This window comes from Torulaspora delbrueckii, chromosome 2 (assembly GCF_000243375.1).
Source record: "Torulaspora delbrueckii CBS 1146 chromosome 2, complete genome".
NCBI classification, from domain to species: domain Eukaryota; kingdom Fungi; phylum Ascomycota; class Saccharomycetes; order Saccharomycetales; family Saccharomycetaceae; genus Torulaspora; species Torulaspora delbrueckii.
Genome location: NC_016502.1, coordinates 1,155,551 through 1,174,231, shown reverse-complemented (window position 1 = coordinate 1,174,231; position 18,681 = coordinate 1,155,551). Strand labels below are relative to the sequence as shown.

At 42.5% G+C, this 18,681-nt stretch overlaps 13 protein-coding genes and 1 non-coding gene across 14 annotated transcripts; 8 read left to right on the top strand and 6 right to left on the bottom strand.

Annotated features, from left to right (window-relative positions):
• Window positions 1-92: 92 nt before the first annotated feature.
• Window positions 93-1,253, top strand: PEX12 (ubiquitin-protein ligase peroxin 12; the record flags this gene model as incomplete). The annotated part of the gene is made up of 1 exon (XM_003679956.1): window positions 93-1,253. The coding sequence occupies one exon, from the start codon at window positions 93-95 to the stop codon at window positions 1,251-1,253; it is 1,161 nt and encodes a 386-aa protein (XP_003680004.1).
• An 11-nt stretch (window positions 1,254-1,264) lies between these two features.
• Window positions 1,265-2,071, bottom strand: CSI1 (Csi1p; the record flags this gene model as incomplete). Its single annotated transcript, XM_003679955.1, has 1 exon — window positions 1,265-2,071. The coding sequence occupies one exon, from the start codon at window positions 2,069-2,071 to the stop codon at window positions 1,265-1,267; it is 807 nt and encodes a 268-aa protein (XP_003680003.1).
• Window positions 2,072-2,249: 178 nt separating this feature from the next.
• Window positions 2,250-3,386, bottom strand: MRPL3 (mitochondrial 54S ribosomal protein mL44; the record flags this gene model as incomplete). The annotated part of the gene is made up of 1 exon (XM_003679954.1): window positions 2,250-3,386. One exon carries the CDS (start codon window positions 3,384-3,386, stop codon window positions 2,250-2,252), a length of 1,137 nt encoding a protein of 378 aa, XP_003680002.1.
• Window positions 3,387-4,197: 811 nt separating this feature from the next.
• On the top strand, window positions 4,198-4,270 carry TDEL0Btrna12A. Its single transcript has one exon. It is a non-coding gene; the product is annotated as a tRNA-Ala (tRNA).
• A 108-nt stretch (window positions 4,271-4,378) lies between these two features.
• On the top strand, window positions 4,379-5,884 carry MSS1 (Mss1p; the record flags this gene model as incomplete). Its single annotated transcript, XM_003679953.1, has 1 exon — window positions 4,379-5,884. One exon carries the CDS (start codon window positions 4,379-4,381, stop codon window positions 5,882-5,884), a length of 1,506 nt encoding a protein of 501 aa, XP_003680001.1.
• A 10-nt stretch (window positions 5,885-5,894) lies between these two features.
• On the bottom strand, window positions 5,895-6,248 carry BLI1 (Bli1p; the record flags this gene model as incomplete). Its single annotated transcript, XM_003679952.1, has 1 exon — window positions 5,895-6,248. The coding sequence occupies one exon, from the start codon at window positions 6,246-6,248 to the stop codon at window positions 5,895-5,897; it is 354 nt and encodes a 117-aa protein (XP_003680000.1).
• Window positions 6,249-6,407: 159 nt separating this feature from the next.
• On the top strand, window positions 6,408-7,955 carry ANR2 (Anr2p; the record flags this gene model as incomplete). The annotated part of the gene is made up of 1 exon (XM_003679951.1): window positions 6,408-7,955. One exon carries the CDS (start codon window positions 6,408-6,410, stop codon window positions 7,953-7,955), a length of 1,548 nt encoding a protein of 515 aa, XP_003679999.1.
• A 129-nt stretch (window positions 7,956-8,084) lies between these two features.
• On the bottom strand, window positions 8,085-9,428 carry DCW1 (putative mannan endo-1,6-alpha-mannosidase; the record flags this gene model as incomplete). Its single annotated transcript, XM_003679950.1, has 1 exon — window positions 8,085-9,428. The coding sequence occupies one exon, from the start codon at window positions 9,426-9,428 to the stop codon at window positions 8,085-8,087; it is 1,344 nt and encodes a 447-aa protein (XP_003679998.1).
• Window positions 9,429-9,612: 184 nt separating this feature from the next.
• UBC7 (E2 ubiquitin-conjugating protein UBC7) lies at window positions 9,613-10,110 on the bottom strand (the record flags this gene model as incomplete). Its single annotated transcript, XM_003679949.1, has 1 exon — window positions 9,613-10,110. One exon carries the CDS (start codon window positions 10,108-10,110, stop codon window positions 9,613-9,615), a length of 498 nt encoding a protein of 165 aa, XP_003679997.1.
• Window positions 10,111-10,408: 298 nt separating this feature from the next.
• On the top strand, window positions 10,409-11,620 carry MAC1 (Mac1p; the record flags this gene model as incomplete). Its single annotated transcript, XM_003679948.1, has 1 exon — window positions 10,409-11,620. One exon carries the CDS (start codon window positions 10,409-10,411, stop codon window positions 11,618-11,620), a length of 1,212 nt encoding a protein of 403 aa, XP_003679996.1.
• Window positions 11,621-11,672: 52 nt separating this feature from the next.
• On the bottom strand, window positions 11,673-13,178 carry FMS1 (polyamine oxidase; the record flags this gene model as incomplete). The annotated part of the gene is made up of 1 exon (XM_003679947.1): window positions 11,673-13,178. One exon carries the CDS (start codon window positions 13,176-13,178, stop codon window positions 11,673-11,675), a length of 1,506 nt encoding a protein of 501 aa, XP_003679995.1.
• A 502-nt stretch (window positions 13,179-13,680) lies between these two features.
• Window positions 13,681-15,183, top strand: PRI2 (DNA primase subunit PRI2; the record flags this gene model as incomplete). Its single annotated transcript, XM_003679946.1, has 1 exon — window positions 13,681-15,183. One exon carries the CDS (start codon window positions 13,681-13,683, stop codon window positions 15,181-15,183), a length of 1,503 nt encoding a protein of 500 aa, XP_003679994.1.
• Window positions 15,184-15,783: 600 nt separating this feature from the next.
• On the top strand, window positions 15,784-17,478 carry TDEL0B06530 (KilA-N domain-containing protein; the record flags this gene model as incomplete). Its single annotated transcript, XM_003679945.1, has 1 exon — window positions 15,784-17,478. One exon carries the CDS (start codon window positions 15,784-15,786, stop codon window positions 17,476-17,478), a length of 1,695 nt encoding a protein of 564 aa, XP_003679993.1.
• Window positions 17,479-17,731: 253 nt separating this feature from the next.
• Window positions 17,732-18,676, top strand: SPC42 (Spc42p; the record flags this gene model as incomplete). Its single annotated transcript, XM_003679944.1, has 1 exon — window positions 17,732-18,676. One exon carries the CDS (start codon window positions 17,732-17,734, stop codon window positions 18,674-18,676), a length of 945 nt encoding a protein of 314 aa, XP_003679992.1.
• Window positions 18,677-18,681: the final 5 nt, after the last annotated feature.

The window sequence follows — 18,681 nt, the reverse complement described above, 5'->3', positions numbered from 1 at the left end:
CATCGGCTTTGACTTGTACGCCTTTAACTTCGCGCCAAAGTTTACCAACTCCGCATACTATACAAATAAGAAGGATTGAACAGAGATACGTGATGAGCTTTTATTCAAACCTTCCGAGTACTCAGAATGATACTGCATCGATAGCTACTTTATACCCGACGATTTTTGAAGTCATATCGTCTCAGGAGATTGATACATTACTACCGGCATCGGTCAGGTACCTAATCGTCAACTACTGGATCGCTCGGAATCCTTCAAGATTTACACTGCAAATCAACAATTACTTCCATGAGTGGTTTGATTTGCTACTAAAAGGATCCATTGAGTGGTATCATATCTCTCGTTATAACTCTACTTTTGTTGACAAGTTTTACGGTTTGAAACGGTTTAATAGTACGAATAAGGTTTTAGTCAATGCTCAGGCCAATGCTCCAGGCAAGTCTAATTACTGGCCAAAAGGTTTGACTTTGAGTGCTAAACAGCAACGTATCGTTTTCCTAGAAAAGATCATACTGCCGTATGTCAGACAGAAATTGGACGATTTGCACTCTAAATACCTTGCACAGTCTGCATTTTCGGCCAATAAACCTCACAAGATTAAAGCTTGGATCATCGAACAAGGTTATCCGTTGATCAAGAAAACAATATATTTGTTAGATCTATTGACAAAGCTGTTTTTCCTCAGCGGCAGAATTGGCTCGGTATCTTTCTTGCAGTATCTTTTCAATATTGAATACACTAGGATAACCTCACCGCTGGAACCATCGTCTACAATATCACAGAGGAAAACCGTACTCGATAATAATAGGTTGCCAAGGCAGAATTTTTACAGTCTCTGGCACCAATGCAGTCTCGCTTTAACTAAATTAAGCCAAATACTGTCATACTCCGGTTCACAAGCTTTCCCTGCATTCATTTTCATGCTGAGAGTATATCAGTGGTGGACTACTCAGGATTTGACGGCAAAGCTGCAACGGAAACTCAACGACGTCGACAAGGATATACCGAGAGCTAATAACAGCGATGAAGTCACTTATAGATCAACTGATACATGTCCGATATGTCATAAACTTATCCAAAATCCCGCCGTTCTGGAGACTGGTTACGCAACTTGCTATCCATGTGCCATTGAATACTTGCCGAATAATGAAGGAAGATGTCCGGTAACCAATAAAAGGCTTTTAGGCTGCGAATATGATTCTGAAAAGGGAAAATGGCAGATAATAAGTGGACTCAGAAGACTTTTAGTATGATGATGCAATCTTTAAATACTGTCCTCAAAGTATCTTGACGTGCCAATTTCCCATTGTTCGCATGCGATATTGAGAGCGTTAATTTCGCTTTCTTTGTTCATAATCTCCTCCTCTATGTCTTCGGTTGGTTGTCTTTTCAATTGCATCACAAGCATAGAAACTTTTCTCAGTATTTTGGAGTCGTTATTCGGCAAGCTCTCGAGATATTTTATGATTCGATCCAATTTGGTGATCAACTTGGTTATTTTCTCCTTTTCATCAGCAAACTCCTCTTCATCTGTAACAGTCTCTGTGCTTTTAGCCTCAGTGCTTCCCTTTCCCAGAGCGATATTGATGTTCTGTAGTTGGAAGTCGATTCTCATGAACTTGATTTCTCTCTGCTTGCCTTCCATCATGTAGCAATATAGTTTATGCTTCTCGCAATTACCTGCTTGAGGTTCATAAGCGAAAAGACACTTTATATCTTTCTTCTCTGCCTTTAGTTTCTCTACCATCTTTGTATAGTCGTAGAACTTATCGTTGAATACCATGATCCCTAGAGGTTTTAACTGAGGGTTCGTCACGTAAAGCAGACTGATGCGAGTATCAACTTGACTGGAATCGTATTCAAAGGTTGCGTTAAAATCGTCCACATAATTCAGCTTCAAAGGAACGTTCATGCACCTCTCTATGGTGATTAGGTTGTTTCCGGATTCACAGCCAAATAATAACAAACATCCGGAAGGTCGAGCATTGTCGTTATCACAGATCAATTCATACTGGTAATGGGCATCTATCAGAGTTAGTCTATCTAATGTCACCGTAGGGATCTCATCCATTGGAACTGTCTCGCCCGTCAAGGTTTGTGTGATTAATAAGTATAGTACAGGTTTGTGTGAAGAAAAGTGTTATCGCATATGGATTTACATCAAGTTGTGTGACCTTTATAATTATATACAAGCTTAAAAGTGAAATGTACAAAGATATGACGTGCGTATGCAAGCATCGTACGTTTATTCATACAATGACTGCCCCATGATCGATCACGGGAGCTTTGTTTTGGATTGGCTCGTAACAATACCACTTCATCAATGCATCCGTAGCGGCTCTTGCCTTGGCCTCTTTCAAAGAGGAACCGTAACCTTCACCCAATTTCTCTGAGTCAGAGAACACACCTACAATGAAGACAGGCGCCTTGGATAATCTACCAGACTCGGCCAGAAGCTTGGAAATAGGTTTTGCTAGACCCTCCCGACGACAGAGTGCGCTCAGTTCCCTTGTAGGTTGCTCAAATTGGAACATTCTTGTAATATCGAGCTTTCTACTCAAGATGTGTTCGTCGATGAATTTCGTTGCGTAATTTTGTTTAGTGTCCTGAGTCGATGCCCACAATGCACCAACTATACTTCTTGTGGCTAAAGCGTATGCAGCATTTTCTGAGAAATTCTGTGAGGATATCAATTCAACTCCATCGTGCTTGTTCAAACTGTTATTGAGAAAACGCAATTTGCCCAAAGTTACATGTATTGGTTCATTTTTCAAAAACCTATCAACTACTGGAGTCGTTTCAGCTTCAATACCCCAGGACTTGGCAATACTTGCCAAGACATCCTGCGATATGTAGGCGTCTACTGCAGCATTCAACACCACTGTTGGTAGTCTGGGATATTTCTTCATTAGTTGATGTGTAACATGATAGGTTAAGAGGTTCTTCCCAAAAATGTTTAGTCCATGGTTGTCAAAGAAATTGTTAGCTGGAACTGTGCTTGCATAGGCCGACCCAAGACGTGGCGCACTGAGGTCGCTAGGTAGCTGGGATGAACGACAGGTGAGACATCTTGCTAGCACTGAAAGCTGAAAATCCTTTGGCAGGGATAGTCTCTTATGAAGAGTTACTAGTGCAGCTGATTTACTCGCTACTTCTTCGGGAATTTCATCGATCGTATTTTTCAAATCTCGATAGTAACTCTTGTACTCATTCAAATTGCCGGTGCCTTTGATGACCGATTGCTCCTGTCTTAAACCACATTGTGAGTGTATTATCCTTCTAGATTTCAGGGGTACTAGCGTAGATCTGCCGGTCGATATGATACCAGATGCAGGCAGTCCTCTAATGCTGACCAATGTCGCTGTTACTTTTGATATTTGAGACATTTCCAATTCCTAATATATACTGCACAACTAGGAAGTTGAAAGTTGTCTATTAGACTCGAGTAGTAGGTGAATCTATAGCACGAAAACCTCCAACCGCCTTTCTAATCGTTATTGCCTGGCTGATCCCAGATTTTTCACTCTTCAATTTTTCATTTTTTCACTTTTTTCACTTTTTTCGCTTAGCTAGCTTTCCTCAACTAGCACTTTTCAGCTTTCATGCAAAATTTTCTAGATCTTCTTACCCGATTAAAAAAATGTCACTAATACTTATTGAATTAAAATTAGTTTGGAGGTGGATTGTCTTGAAGAACTGGAAACTTGAGATTAGATTCTGGTCTGCTAAGCGTAAAAAATTCATCAATATTACAGTATTTTTGGATGACTCTTGTCTTGGTTTCAGCCTTCACCAAGCATTACTTGAAATATTGGCTTTGGATTAGGCTCAGGCAATCTACTAGATTTCTTTCTAATTGGTTTCTATCAACCTCTTCGTGTAGGCGATTTTTTTGTTTATCCGTTTTAATATTTTGTTCTCTTTGACCAGCATTGGAGAGATCTGCATTGCGCCGTTAAAGCGCCCGGAAAGAAAACATCGGTGACTACTGCAAAAACTAACTAAATGGTTATCGTTTTGGATAGCCACATTTCTGATTCCTTTAAGTAGTTTATATTTTAAGCACGGAATTATACCCACCAGTAAAGTATTCTTAAGTTATGGGGCTATCAACCAAGAGTGGTTTATTGTTTTGATTAAGTAGCCGATCCTAAAGTATATCCTATTCATACTTCATTTCAAACATAAATTTAATATGGGCATGTGGCGTAGTTGGTAGCGCGCTCCCTTAGCATGGGAGAGGTCTTCGGTTCGACTCCGGACTTGTCCATTCTTTTTTACTCTTCTGGAAGAATACTGCGTAAATCACTGCTATTTACACTATTTAGTTGGTTTCGTAGTTTGGGAAAAGGTTTATTAGACTACCAAAAAGTTTAGCATGATTAGAGTACCGAAGGTCAATGCTCTCTTCGATTTTTCCAGGTGTCGCTATTCAACTTTGAGCACTGTTGGTCTGCCGACAATATATGCATTATCAACTCCTCCAGGTCAAAGGTCAGCCATAGCCGTGGTTAGGATATCCGGCTCCCATTCCAAATATATATATCATAAACTCACCAAATCCAAGAATGATCCTAAACCAAGAATTGCATCTCTGAGGAAGCTTTACTCATCAGTTGACAAGAAAGGTGTTTTAGATTCTTCTCTGACACTGTTCTTTTCTTCTCCAAATACGTTCACAGGTGAGGATATTTTAGAGTTACATCTACATGGGGGAAAAGCAGTTACTAGTTGCGTCTTGAAGGCAATTGAAGAATTACATGACCTGGGATCCGGCTACAACATACGTTACGCTTATCCTGGAGAATTTTCAAAGAGAGCCTTTCAAAATGCGAAATTTGACCTGACTGAGATAGAGGGAATTCGCGATCTGATAGATGCTGAGACGGAGACCCAGCGTAAAAGTGCACTTTCCAGCTTCAATGGAGAAAACCGAGATAGGTTCATGCAATGGAGGACTAAAATCATTTCCAATGTTGCCCAATTGACAGCAATAATAGACTTTGGAGATGATACCGAGATTCAAGACATTGAAAAGATAGTAATGACGGTGGAGTCTAATATCAAACAACTACGCAATGAAATAAGGGAGTTCATTAAAAAAATTGAGAGATCAAGCATACTACGTAGTGGTATCAGAACAGTCCTTTTGGGCCCTCCTAATGCTGGTAAATCATCGCTCATTAACACCATAAGTAAAGACGACATCTCGATCGTATCCCAGACTCCTGGTACCACAAGGGATGCTATTGAGGTTGCTATCAACGTCAATGGATACAAAGTCATCATCTGCGACACTGCAGGAATCAGAGATGGTTCATCTGATGAGATAGAGGTACTTGGGATTGAGAAAGCGATGAAAAAAAGCTCACAATGTGATCTATGCCTTCTACTGGTTGACCCTCAAAATGAGTCTCCTATACCTGACCGTCTTAAGCAGCATTTATCTTCACCTCAACTTTTAAACACCGATACTGTGCTAGTGCTTAATAAGATGGACATCTTTGAGAATTCCCTAGAGGCAAAAAAGTACATTGATCAGTTGAAGAGAGAAACGAACAGCCGGTTTCCCATAATACCAATATCGTGCTTGTCAGGCATAGGTATTAATCAGTTAGTTGATGAACTGACCACTAAATTTCAGGCGATGTCTAATAGCAGCGATGAATCTGATCCGATCATTGTATCCCAAAGAGTAAAAGAAATACTGAATAATGACGTTCTTTACGGGATCGAAGAGTTCTTGTCACTCAAGGACGATGTTGTTCTTGCGTCCGAGAGCTTACGGCATGCAACCGACGGTATCGGAAAGATAACAGGAGAGACAATTGGCATTGAAGAAGTTTTAGGTGTGGTCTTTTCTAGTTTCTGTGTCGGTAAATAGCCGACACGTTTTAATCATGTATACTATTTAAACGAGATCTTCTGCTTTGCTCTAGTTTCATCTTGACTTCGATCTCATCTTGAAATTCTTCAAGTTCATCACACAGCCTTTCATAGTAATCAATTTTTTTTTCGATTCCCTCTATCTGATCCAACTGTTTGTTCTTAAGACTGAGTAACTGTTCTAGTTCAACTTTGTCTTTGAGCTTGAACTTTGTCTTCAGGTCTTTCAACCATTCTTCGTTATCCGAAGTCTTCTTACTGAAGACTGAGATAGCTTTGGCTGCTTCGGCATCCACAGACTCCTGCAGTATTTCGACACATCTTTCGATGTCCTGATGCAAAACCCTCTCGTGCTCTCTCATCTGCAGTTTCTTCGTGACACTTTACTCCATTTAAGATTAACGTTCATTATTTTACAAGATCAACTCTCTCGAGTGATTGAGTTCCTTTGCGGCGAGAAGGACAAGAAAACCGATCTAACAACTGCAAGGAATAACGAAACAACAAGACAAGATCACAGGATGTCATTAGATGAATCTGGTTCGCCAGAAATCTTTAAGAGGGTTCCGATCAGTTTCATGTTCTTGAGTAATTTCGAAATGAAAAGGGGAAATGAAACAGTTTGGTCCTGTAAATGGTCTGAGACAAATTGTGATATTGATTTGGAAAACATTGAGTTTAAATCTTTACCATCTGGGGTCCATGGAGTTCCTGATGATGTAATAAACTTTGCAGTTCCGAAGAGGGCTCGAGATGACGAATATTATTACGGCGTGGCTTTCTATAAACAGAATGGTCAAGATATTGCACAGAAATCTGGTCAAGTGGATAGGAATCAAGTGAAGATGTACGCTCTTGGGGTTATAATCGATCCCAAATTCAGTGCGCGTGGAATACCAGATGATTTAGTTTCCAGCTGGTGGCCAACTCAATTCATTGGTGCAAATGCATATGTTGATGATCTTCAGCAATTATTGACACATTGGCTAGCAGAGGAGAATTTTGAAAACTATGATCTATTTGAAGAATACTTCAAATGTAATAGCTTGATAGATGACGGCAATGGAACAGCCATGCCATCAAGGTCTGCGAAATTAGCCCAAGAGTTTTTGTCGCCAGATGTTCCAAGAAGACTTGAGGATGCTGGTAGACCTCAAATGCTCGAATATTTGCCTTACTGGATAAGGAAGTTAGGACCATTGATTTTTCCGGTATGGAAGTCATGCCTGCTAGGTGAAAGAATACTGATAATAAATCCACCAGGGGGATCATTCGAAGCTTGTAATGCTTTGACCTACTGCTTGTCGCTCTTGTCTGCAGTACCGAATGCTCTTCAAGTCAGTCGCCACGAGGACCGATTTATTAGACCACTGTTCACGATAGGAATATCTGATATAGATAGGATGGCATCAAATGTTGCAAAAGCTTTGGAGAGAGAGGAGAAGCTTGCAGGCTTCGTAGCATGCACCAGTGATGAGATTTTAACATGTAAAACTGAGCTTTACGACAAGGTGTTGAGGATTTCAAGTGGCCCGACAGAACAGGATGACGATGATGTTTGCGGTCTGTTTACCAGCTCAGGAATACCCATTAAAGCCACTCCACATGATCTTGAATGCTTACAAGCATTCTATCAGAGCTATCTGGGCGAGCAAATGTCTGAGGCTGAGAAGGTACGTCTCTCGCAGACAGTGGAACCCGTGTCCTGGACACAATACCTCATTGATGAGTTTTACTGGTGGACCACTGCTGGGTATGTGGCGCCCTTTTATCACGAGCACAGGCATCCTGAAAAGACTATACCTGACGATGAAGCTGAAATGGTCTTAGAGATTGTCGGAGATTTCCACGGGAAAACTACTGGCATATACAACAGGTTAAAAGCGATAATTGAATCTAATGAGCTTCAGGGTCCAGATGAACTGATTTCCGTACCTTTCTCTGCTCTAAGTGAGATGGATCTTGATTTTTTCAGTGCGCAGGATCAAGAATTGGTTAAAGCTTTGGCATGGAAATGGTTCGAAAGAGAGGTCAGAATAACTGTAGACTATTGTGAAGCGGTTTGTTAGTATGGACTGATATGGGTTTGGAGGCGGCAACCACAAGTTTTTATAGAAAAGTTCGTACTCCTAATGTATACATATATGTCGTATTTATCGAATCCTGAATGTCCAGACCATGCGTTAAAATGATGCTCTTCATAATATCAACCATAAGGCGCAACTCAATATAGAAATACCTATCACACAGGTGATTATACCAGCGCCCGCCCTCGAACCTGCGGTAATATCCAGTGGTGACAAGTTGGTGGGCGATTCTTCTGTACCTGCTGCACCGTCACCCGTTGACGAACCACCATTTGTGGAATTATATGGTGGAGGTCTATTAAGTGCCTGAGTGTTCACCAATGCTTCTAATGCCGACATTTGCTCACCAAGACCATACATACCGTCCCAACCATCGTAAAACCAGTTGATACCACATGTATGACCATCATAACCACCAGAACATGACTGCGCGGCCCCAAGGGCAGATGCGTTGATCCATTTCATAGCCTGGTCTCTCGCCTGCGGTATCAATTCCGCTGTGACACCAAGGAAACGGGTGAAATAAGCCTTGAAGGAACGTTGATCTGTATTACATTTGTTGACGGTTTGACAAGCGACTTCATATAGCACGCTGTTGTTGTAAAAAATGGAAGCAGAATTCAAATATTCAAATGTTCTGTTCCCCCATTTTTCATCCTTAGTCATATTGTAAAGGTAAGCACAGCCTGAAAGCATTAGACCATGGTTATACGACCACTGGTAACCGGTGATATTGGCACAGTTATGAGCAATATTAACACCATCATAGACAAATCTCGAATTACCGTTAGAGATTAATCCTACTCCATACATCCAATCATAAACTTTATCAGCCCAATCCACGTATGACTGATTACCCGTGTATCTGGCCAATCGAGCTGCCAAGTTGAATAGAGCACCATTCGACACTGTATTCTTATAGTCATACCCAGTATTCCACATAAAGATTTGCCATCTCAACCCACCATTACATGAAGTTGTATCCCAACGCAGGGCCATAGTGTTAAACACAGCTTGAGCCAGATACAACCACTGCGGTTGATCCGAAGGTGGATTAGTGAAATTTCTCTCAGCTGCTGTCATAGCTGCAATCCCCCAAAAAGCTTGATCGTCATTACCTTCCGTAGTAGACTGATTCAAAGGAACATAGTCATTATGCGTACCAACCTGGTACAACAGAGCTTGCATAATGATATCGTTGTAAGTATCGTTTTGCATATACCACCAGTAGTCTAGCATACAGCCCCAGGCTCCACCAGCTTCCCACCAATAGTATGGATCCGAAAACATACCGATAGTCTCACCATATTGCAAACCAGTATAATAATCCATCAAACCCACTGCCACCAAAGAACTCGCATTATGGATCGATTCAGTATTGTTCAGGTCAATCCAGACAGCATTTGCACACGCAAATGTGCTAGCCAAAGCAGCTAACAGCCTCATCACGAACATTGGATTTCAAAGACGTATTAACGAGCAACTGACCTATTTAAAAGGCCTCTTGCGTGGTGCTTAGATCAATTAGTGCTTCCATAAGAGTTAAAATGGTGAACAGTGCACGTCGCTTGCGACGGAAGGCCTTACAGTAAAGGCTTATATGGGTATTTAGTCACTACGAGGGCCCATCGGGCCCTGATTAGAACCCTAGGGACTTGAGGATCGCTGTCTTTACACGTCTTTCGAATTCAGGCCTGTTGTCTCTCCATAGGATGCAGGCGTCAACGTTTGCGCCGCTCTCGATGTTGGGTTCGCTGAGCATACTCATCACACTGAGCAGGATCTTCTCTACACTCTGAACGGGGGACCAACGCTCTTCTGCGAGTTCGTACATGTTGGGATCATCACCTGGCGAGTGTAGGATCGAAATGCACACTTCACCGTTGTGATAGATATTAGGGTGTAGGATACTGGGCGTAAACGTGAGCTTTGGAGGTGATAAAGGGTAGTCCTTTGGAAAATCTAGTCTTGCGTTGAATATTCCACCTTCGTATGGTGTATCTGGAGGTCCCTGGATCAAACAATCCCACAGGAACAAATTTGATTCAGATTTTGGGGCAGCTAGGATTCCTGGAGGAGGATCTCTGATCAACTGTTGGTATTCCTTGAGCAGCCTTCTTGAAGCGGTCTTCGACATTATATAAAAGCCTTTATAGAGCCTGTTCTTTTTGGTTGTAGTGGCGATTTCCAGTGAGGCTTCGATGGAATTTCAGCCCGCCTTTAATGTAACTCGCCTTACAAAAGCACCAATTGAAGAAAACTTCGCAAAAGACCATTGAATAAGTGGTTTGAAACCGCCGAAACCACCGATTGACTGCTATGAAGCTTCAAAGTGCCCTTAAAGGCTGGAATGATGGTTTATGAGCATAGGCGATATAAGGTCATCACTTTATACGAAGAGCATTGAAATCAATATTTCATGAAGAAGCAGCTCAATGATCGATGAGTTCAACCTCTTAGTGTTAATTCGCCTCCTGAGGTCATTGTTTCAGGCTAGAATTGGTGATAGAGGGATGATAATCTATGATGGCGAAAAATACGCTTGCGTTTCGTGCATAAGGGGTCACAGGTCGTCGACTTGTCGTCATACAAGTAGGATGCTGGTCAAAGTGCGTAGCAGGGGTAGACACGCATCTCTGGACATTAGGAAGGTGATTATAGTGGATACGGAGTCTCAGGTTACTCCCGACGAGAACTCACCAGCTTGCGATGGCTGTGGCGATAGCGGAGGTGATGCAAGTAAGGAATGTGAAAAGATGAACAAGCAACCGATCCTGTTTCTGAGGACGATTCGTATGCAGAAGGCTGTGTTGATTGATGGAAAGCTAAAAATTATTGTAGAGGAAGATGGATCATCTGGTGGCACCACAGAAGACGGCAAACCGGTTTACAGATATATTTCAGAGAAGGAATTCTTACGGCAGAACTCTGTTGCTTTGAAGAATCCTAGTGCAACAACGGAGTGTTCGTGCAGTCACGTTACGGAGAAGAATACAATTGAATCTACACCTGAGCCCAAGCTAGAGTTGAGTGAGAATGATATTTGGAAAAATGCACGCAGGATAAGTTCGGCTCCAATGATGGACCAGGCACAAATCGATGACTATCAAGGTGGAAAGCCAATGTTCGAGTTGTTGACCCATAGGGGAATATACCTCAGTACTCAATGCTCCTGTAAGGATGGTAATTGTCAATGTTCTAATTGCTTACTGCATAGAAACGAGGAAGAATTAAACACATATATACAGCGGAGTGGCGTGCCTCTGACGAATGTTGGAGAGGCTACGTTGGCGAGTAATACAACGATGCCCCGTACCAATAATTGCAAATGTTCTGCAGAAGATTGCCAGTGCGAGGAGTGTCTCGAACATCCCACAGAGATCATTGCATTTAATCGCATTCTGTTTCATGGTATACTCAACATGCCGCTAAAGAGGAAAACAATTATTAACTTCAAAGGTCGACTGATACCTTCACAATACTGGTGGGATTTTTTGAAGTTGCAAGTACCGTTGATGGCGGAGGCCCAGCTAGATTATATCGATGTCACCAATTGGTTTGAAAAAATCATATCTGTGTATGATTCGCAGCTGCTTGACGCCAGCAATTTCCATCTCGATGTCGTAAATTCAATGTTTAACGTCTGATCGGAATAACAAAATTATGCGTGTAAATATCTGTATTATTCTATTAAAACTTTTATTTTGGAGAGTTGGCCAAGATGTATTCAGCCTCCCTTTTACCACTTTCCCAGGCTCCATAGGCGCAACCAGCTCCATCCATGATGGTGTGCTCGCCAGCGAAACGTATTCTGGAATCCTGACCGTCCATCATCTCTGTGACTATGGTTAGAGGGTCATCGCCAGGATGGCACGCAGTATAAGCTCCCAGAGAATATGGTTCTCGACTCCAGTTCGTTACGATCACATTTCTTAATACTGGGGCATCCTTTGAGCTTATATCCTTCGCAATTCCATCGATACAACGATCACTACCTAGTACGATCATAACCCTATCGAGCACGCTCTGGAAAAATTGGAAGACGCGGTTTTTATCATCACGAATAGATTCAATGAATTGCGTCAGCGGTTCTTGCATTAACATTACCAAACTTGGAACTCCAGTCGTCTTTGCTAAATTGACAAAGGACAATGGATGGCCCCAGGCACTGAAAGTGCCGTCATTTTTCTGCGAACCCTTAGCAAGGTCAATCAACTGACACAAACTTGTGGCTGTCCTCACCTGTTTGACAATATCGTCATTGGAATGTGCCAAAGTAAGAATTCTGGATCGTTCTGTCGACCAACAACACTTTTCAAATTCAAAAACGACTTTGCCCAAACAACCAAAATGGATACTATTCAAGGCATTTGCGATACCAGCCCTCAATGGAGGCTCGAATGAAATCCTCCCTTGTTGCCTCTCATCTTTACTCAATGATAGGAGCAGCAAACTTTGAGGAATAGTCACTATGACATTATCACAGCGGTACTCATCACCCTGTGTGGTTATAACGGTAATTTGGCCATCTTTCTTGACTAATTCCACCTCAGTATTGAGCCTCAACCAATCTTTAGGAAAACTGTCAGCGACACGGGAAACAACCGAGTCATAGTTGAGAACCATTGCGTTTCTGCCATAGTGACCAAAATAGGTATCCTTTGCACTTAAAATTTTCCAGTCCACTCCATGCCATAATTCAAGAGATCTTGCTACCTGGGGCAAATACTGTATCTGGTCATCCGTCAAGAACTGACGCCTCTCGAATAAATAATTCAGCACCATTTCGTAGAATGAACAATCTGGAACACCAAGCTTTTGGTGAAACTCGTGATCCATGAAGCTGCTCAGCTCGTTATCTATAATCTCCAAATTCATTTGAGGATCAATATCAATACGACCCCTCAGATCATCAATGATGATAGCATGATCGTCGTCGAACACGTAACGTGGACCCTTCTCTGATGCTGGTAACTGAGCTTCTTCTTTAAATAATGCATTGGTCAACGTATCGTGATGCCAACTGGCTCCTAGGTCATATTTACGTCCTTCATATCCTTCTATAGTGTATAGCCTCCCTCCGATTCGATCTCTAGCTTCAAGCACAACACAGTTCTTGATCCCACCTTCATAGAGCCTCGAGGCTGCCTTCAACCCAGCTATCCCAGCTCCAATAATGACAACACTCTTCTTCTGGGCTCCCATCTTCACCGATTCGATCCTCAACTGTTCCTCAGACTCTCTGGTCTGAGCTTTGTTATAGTTATCGAGGCTTGCAATCTACACAAGGCGAATGTCTGGGTTGCTCTCTTTAAAGTGCCAGATTCAAAAGGTGATTAACTAGTATTTATACTGTTATCTCTTAAACGCTTGCTAGCTAATCAGTTGCAATGGGTTCTCAAATATGATAATTTGAAGGGCGTCCAAACAGTCTTTTCTCTTTTGTCTCTCATTTATCAGCCAAATGCGCCTGCTTACAGGCTGAAGCTTTTATCGAATGTGCAATTCCTCTTGAGCAACGTCCTAATCAATTTTAGCCATCTTGAGAACTCGTCATTATCATTTTGTTTCTTCCGTAGTCGCCTGTAGTCGCCTGTAGTCGCTTGGTAGAACGCCAAATCGCCTCTAAGACGCGTTAACTTTTCACCACTTTTTAACAAGATTAGACGTTTACTACCTCTTATCCAACCACAAGCCATCATATATCATGTTTAGACAAACCAAGAAGCGTGTTACGTCTAGAAGAAACTTTAGTGAGGCCGATGGGGTATCAGGCAGCGTGATTCTAGGTTCCACCAGCGAGGGCGAGAAGAAGTTGTACGATACCATATACTCATCCAAGTTGTCTTTCTATGAGCTCCCACCGCAGGGTGAGATTACACTGGATCAATTTGAGATATGGGCAATCGATCGTTTGAAGATTTTGCTGGAGATTGAGTCGTGTGTGTCGAGAAACAAGACGATGAAAGAGATCGAGGTAATCATTAAGCCGCACTTGGCCAAACTAATGCCATTCAATACGGACAAATTTGAAGATAGAAAGAAGGACTATTATTCACATTTCATTCTGAGACTATGTTTTTGTCGCTCCAACGAATTGAGAGAGAAGTTCGTTAGAGCAGAAACCTTACTATTCAAGATTCGTTTCAATATGCTTACCAGTAACGATCAAACGAAATTTGTACAGTCATTAAATCTACCGTCATTGCAATTCATCAGTGACGAAGAGAAGAGGGATTTGTCACAGCAGCTTTACCAAACAATCTCTTCACAACTACAATTCCAATTGAACTTGAGCGATGAGAATCAACGCCAAAGTTATTTCAAACAAGAAAAGTTTATTAAACTACCATTTGAAAACGTTATTGAACTCGTTGGTACAAGGCAAGTGTTCCTGAAAGGTGGATATGCATACCTTCCGCAGTTCCAGCAGCTAAACCTAATCTCAGGCGAGTTTTCAACCCGATTAGCTCATGAACTAGGCACCACGTATCGCAACCTGCCCCATTTGAACGAGGACGATCGTTTGATGCCAATCCTACACCATTTATCTTCCGGTTACACAATTTCCGATTTCGAACAAGGAGAATTTGATAAGCAGGACGGTGATATAAACGCGAAGACTGTGTACTCCACAGAGATAAGTCAGAATTACCCATTGTGCGCCAAGAACTTGCTCAAAGGGCTCAAGAGCAGCCATCATTTGCGTTACAACGGTCGTCAACAGCTGAGTTTCTTCTTGAAAGGTATCGGACTCAGCGCAGATGAAGCCATGAAGTTCTGGACCGATGCCTTCACCTCCAATGGCGGTCATTTATCCGTAGATAAGTTTAACAAAGAGTACCGTTACAGTTTCCGCCACAACTATGGCCTTGAGGGCACCCGGATCAATTACAAGCCTTGGGACTGTCGCACAATCCTCTCGAAACCCCGTCCCGCTCGAGGCGAGTTCCACGGATGCCCTTACAGGGACTGGAACGCAGAGACCCTCTCTCTTGAGCTCAATGCGATGAAACTCACAAAGACGCAGGTCACATCAGTGCTCGATTCATGCCATCGCACCGAGTACACCGTCGCATGCACGCAAGTTTTCGAGTACACGCATGGTTCGTCCCGCAAAGTCGACGACCAGACGCACATAACACATCCGAACCTCTACTTTGAACGGTCGAGACAACTACAGAAAGAGGCCAAACAACATTCTGTCTAATCGGAAACTACTCAACTCAAGTGAACGAGTATTGAGCCGTTCGTCCTACTCATACTATAATCGTATCGTTTCAGCTCACCAGCTGCGTATCTCTTTCTTTTTTTTTTTGGTATTTATTTTTTTTTTTCCATCAGTCATAAATTCTTTCTTCTGTTTCCCACCAACATGCATAATTGCCAAACTGTAAAAAGAGTCTGTGCCTCTTCTTCTCAGCACTCGTGGATTGGCCGTTCCTGTACCAAGACTTTCTCTCCTTGCTTGAATCATATCTCTCACTCTATTCCGCAGTAGGTTATAGGTACAGAAAGAACCTTTATAATTCGTTTGGCCCCTCCTCCGTTCGATTGCTTCTTTTTGGCGTGCGTTTGGTTCTTCTGGTCCTTCTATTGTTGCTCCTTTTAGCCCTGTGGTTAAGTTTCTCGTCCATTGGCGTATCATTTTTTCAACGGTCTTCAACTTTTGATTGAGTTACTCTTACTCATCATAATTTATCAGCTTACTCGAACTGGAAAAAACTAGAAAGAGAGTTTAAGAACTTTGTGTGAGTTTAATTGGTGAATTTTTGGCTGTGCATTACCTGTTATTTGTATAGTTTTAAGGATGGAAGTTGCTCCATCGAATGGCAGCAGCAGTAATAGCAGTGATTTCAGTGTAGCTCCTGAAGGTTCCGATGGAAGGAACTCGAGCTCGAGGGTTTTGAGTCCGCAGTTACTGGCGAACCCTGTGGCAGCACCTGCTCCACTTCCAATGGCTTATAAACAGTGGCAGTATCCTGCGTACCCGACCCATCAAGATGCAGCAGCAAGGGAACCGGCACCTCCAGTTTACTACTACTGCCCTCCCTTACAACCGCATAGCAATTCTTTACCCAACGGGTATCAGCAACCGTATTATTACGTGAATACTCCTCCCACTCAGCAACAACAACAGCAACAACAACAACAACAACAAGCGCATCTTCCAGGCCCTAAGTTGTATCAGTATCCCGGATTCCAAGAGCAACAGCCTGCACAACATCAGCAGCAACCCCCATCTCAGCATCCACAATCGTCACAGAGTAAGAGCCCGACGTTGAATGCTCAACAGTATCCTCCTCGTCAGTTTAGTGCTTCACCTGTGGCGTACCAGGTTACTACTCCCGCCATTACACCTTTGGGTTATATGGCTCCGCAACAGTCTACCGGTTACGATAGTTCGCTGCTTTCGCCGCCTTCAACAAGTTCTTCTCTGGCGAGAAGGCCGACGGCAACTTCGAAGCCTGCTCGTAGACCTATAAAACAGAAGGATTCAATTGATTTACCCCACGAGTTGCAAGTGCAGTCTTTTGATGTTACTACGGCTCATGGTCAATCGACTAGGCCTAGGGTTACTACTACGATGTGGGAAGATGAAAAGACCCTATGCTATCAAGTAGAGGCTAACGGTGTCTCCGTAGTGCGCAGAGCAGATAACGATATGATCAATGGTACCAAGTTATTAAATGTTGCCAAGATCACACGTGGAAGAAGGGATGGAATCCTGAAAGCTGAAAGGATCAGACATGTGGTGAAGATCGGTTCAATGCATTTAAAAGGTGTTTGGATTCCTTTCGAAAGAGCTCATGCTATGGCACAACGTGAAAAGATTGTAGACTACTTATATCCTTTATTCGTCAAGGAGATTCAAAGTGTGTTGAAACAAACTTCACTGGATTTTGTGGAACCACCACCACCTCCCCAACCACAACCACAACCACCATCACAACCACAACCACAATCACAACAACAAATAACTCAGGAGGAGGATTTGGTTAAACCACAACTGTCGTACGAGTTGGCCCCCGCTTGGTATAACAATATGCCCTCAAGGTCGCATACCTCACCACAACCGTACAGAACTCCGCTATCGTATGGACAGTATCAAAATATCGCATCGTCTTCAAATACACCTCCACCAAATTTCCCCCTACCTTTACAACCGGCATATCATCAAGCTATACCATCTACGAGCTACCATTCAGAATTTCCAACGTTGCACAGGCCTCAGCATATAAGTTCCGCTGCTTCAAATTCTACAGCTGGATCTGCTGCTAGCAGTTCCATAGGGAGTGGTTCATCGAATTCGGCTGCAGATTCAATACTGAACCCACCGCTAAATGGACAAGAGACATTGACCAATGGTCCAAATCCAAAGAGCAACACTCCAGGCAAGTTACTCACAGGCATTCAACCTCCGCAACCAATCGGCGGCACTCCTGGCACTCGTGGCAGCGTTGAAAACTCTCAAGATGAATCTTGCAAAAAAAAAGATGTTTGATAGACCTTTCTATGGCGCCAACATTCCTTCTCCAAGCGTTTACATGGGTTAAGACCTAATTCTAACGAATTTTATCTTCATAGCTATCGATCCGATTCCTTTCCATGACCTCTATAAGCACTATGTATTCTTTTCGTCTGAATATTGTATCTATAATTTCATTTTAACCATTTTTCATCATAAACGCGTAACTGTTTTTTTGTGATGCCTACTTGCAAAGTAACAACAAATAAAGGACAAGGCCTCATCACCAATGAATCTATCTCCAACTCCAAGACGGTACGCTTCACGATCAAAACCGATGGGTTCTGATAATGCTTTTATGTATTCTGATCCAATAGATGTAAGAAATAGCGCCAATAATGATCGCATCATACCAGAAGAGTATAGGCTCAATTCACAGATGATCAACCGATTAATCAAACAGAATAAGGAATTGATTTTGAAGCTGGATGGAAAGCAGGAAGAAATTGATAGGCTAAATATCTTGGTGGGGTCTTTGAGAGGAAAACTGATCAAGTACACGGAGATGAACAAGAAACTGGAAACAGAGAGTCGCGTTTCAAGCGGCACTACAACGACCGAGAATGAACAGGACTACATACAGGTACCCAAGAGACGATCTGAACCTACCAATAGAGAAGAAGTGATACATGATGATCGAATCAATGCGTTAAATGAAAAATTGGATAAATTGACTAAACTCGTCTTACAAAATAACGTCCCCGCTTCTTCATCACCTTTACAGTCTCCCACAGTGCTTCCAACGTCATCGAGCAGGAGAACAGTATTAAGCCCTTCGGAAGAAGATATTATGTGTCGAGAGAGCCAGGAACTAAAGCAAATGGAAGACCAAATAGATTCACTGAAACGGAAACTGCTTATCAAGAGAGAAAACGAGCTCAGAAAAATCTCTTTAAACCAAGAATTACTAGAGCTAATGGATAAACTCAGCACACAAACCCCCCAGGAACGGGAGAGAGTCGCAAGCCGTGATTTATCTGTCAACTCACCCGAGTACTGCACCGAATGCCACCACAAGGAAAATCACAAGCATCACCACAGCGTAAGGCACACACAACCCAGCGCGATGGGCAAGATTCCAACTCAGAACCCACTCGAGACTCCAACACCTATGCCCAAGAAGGCAGGCATATCACAAGTCGAAGCCAACGATACAATAAATCGCGTCTGGTGAGCGCA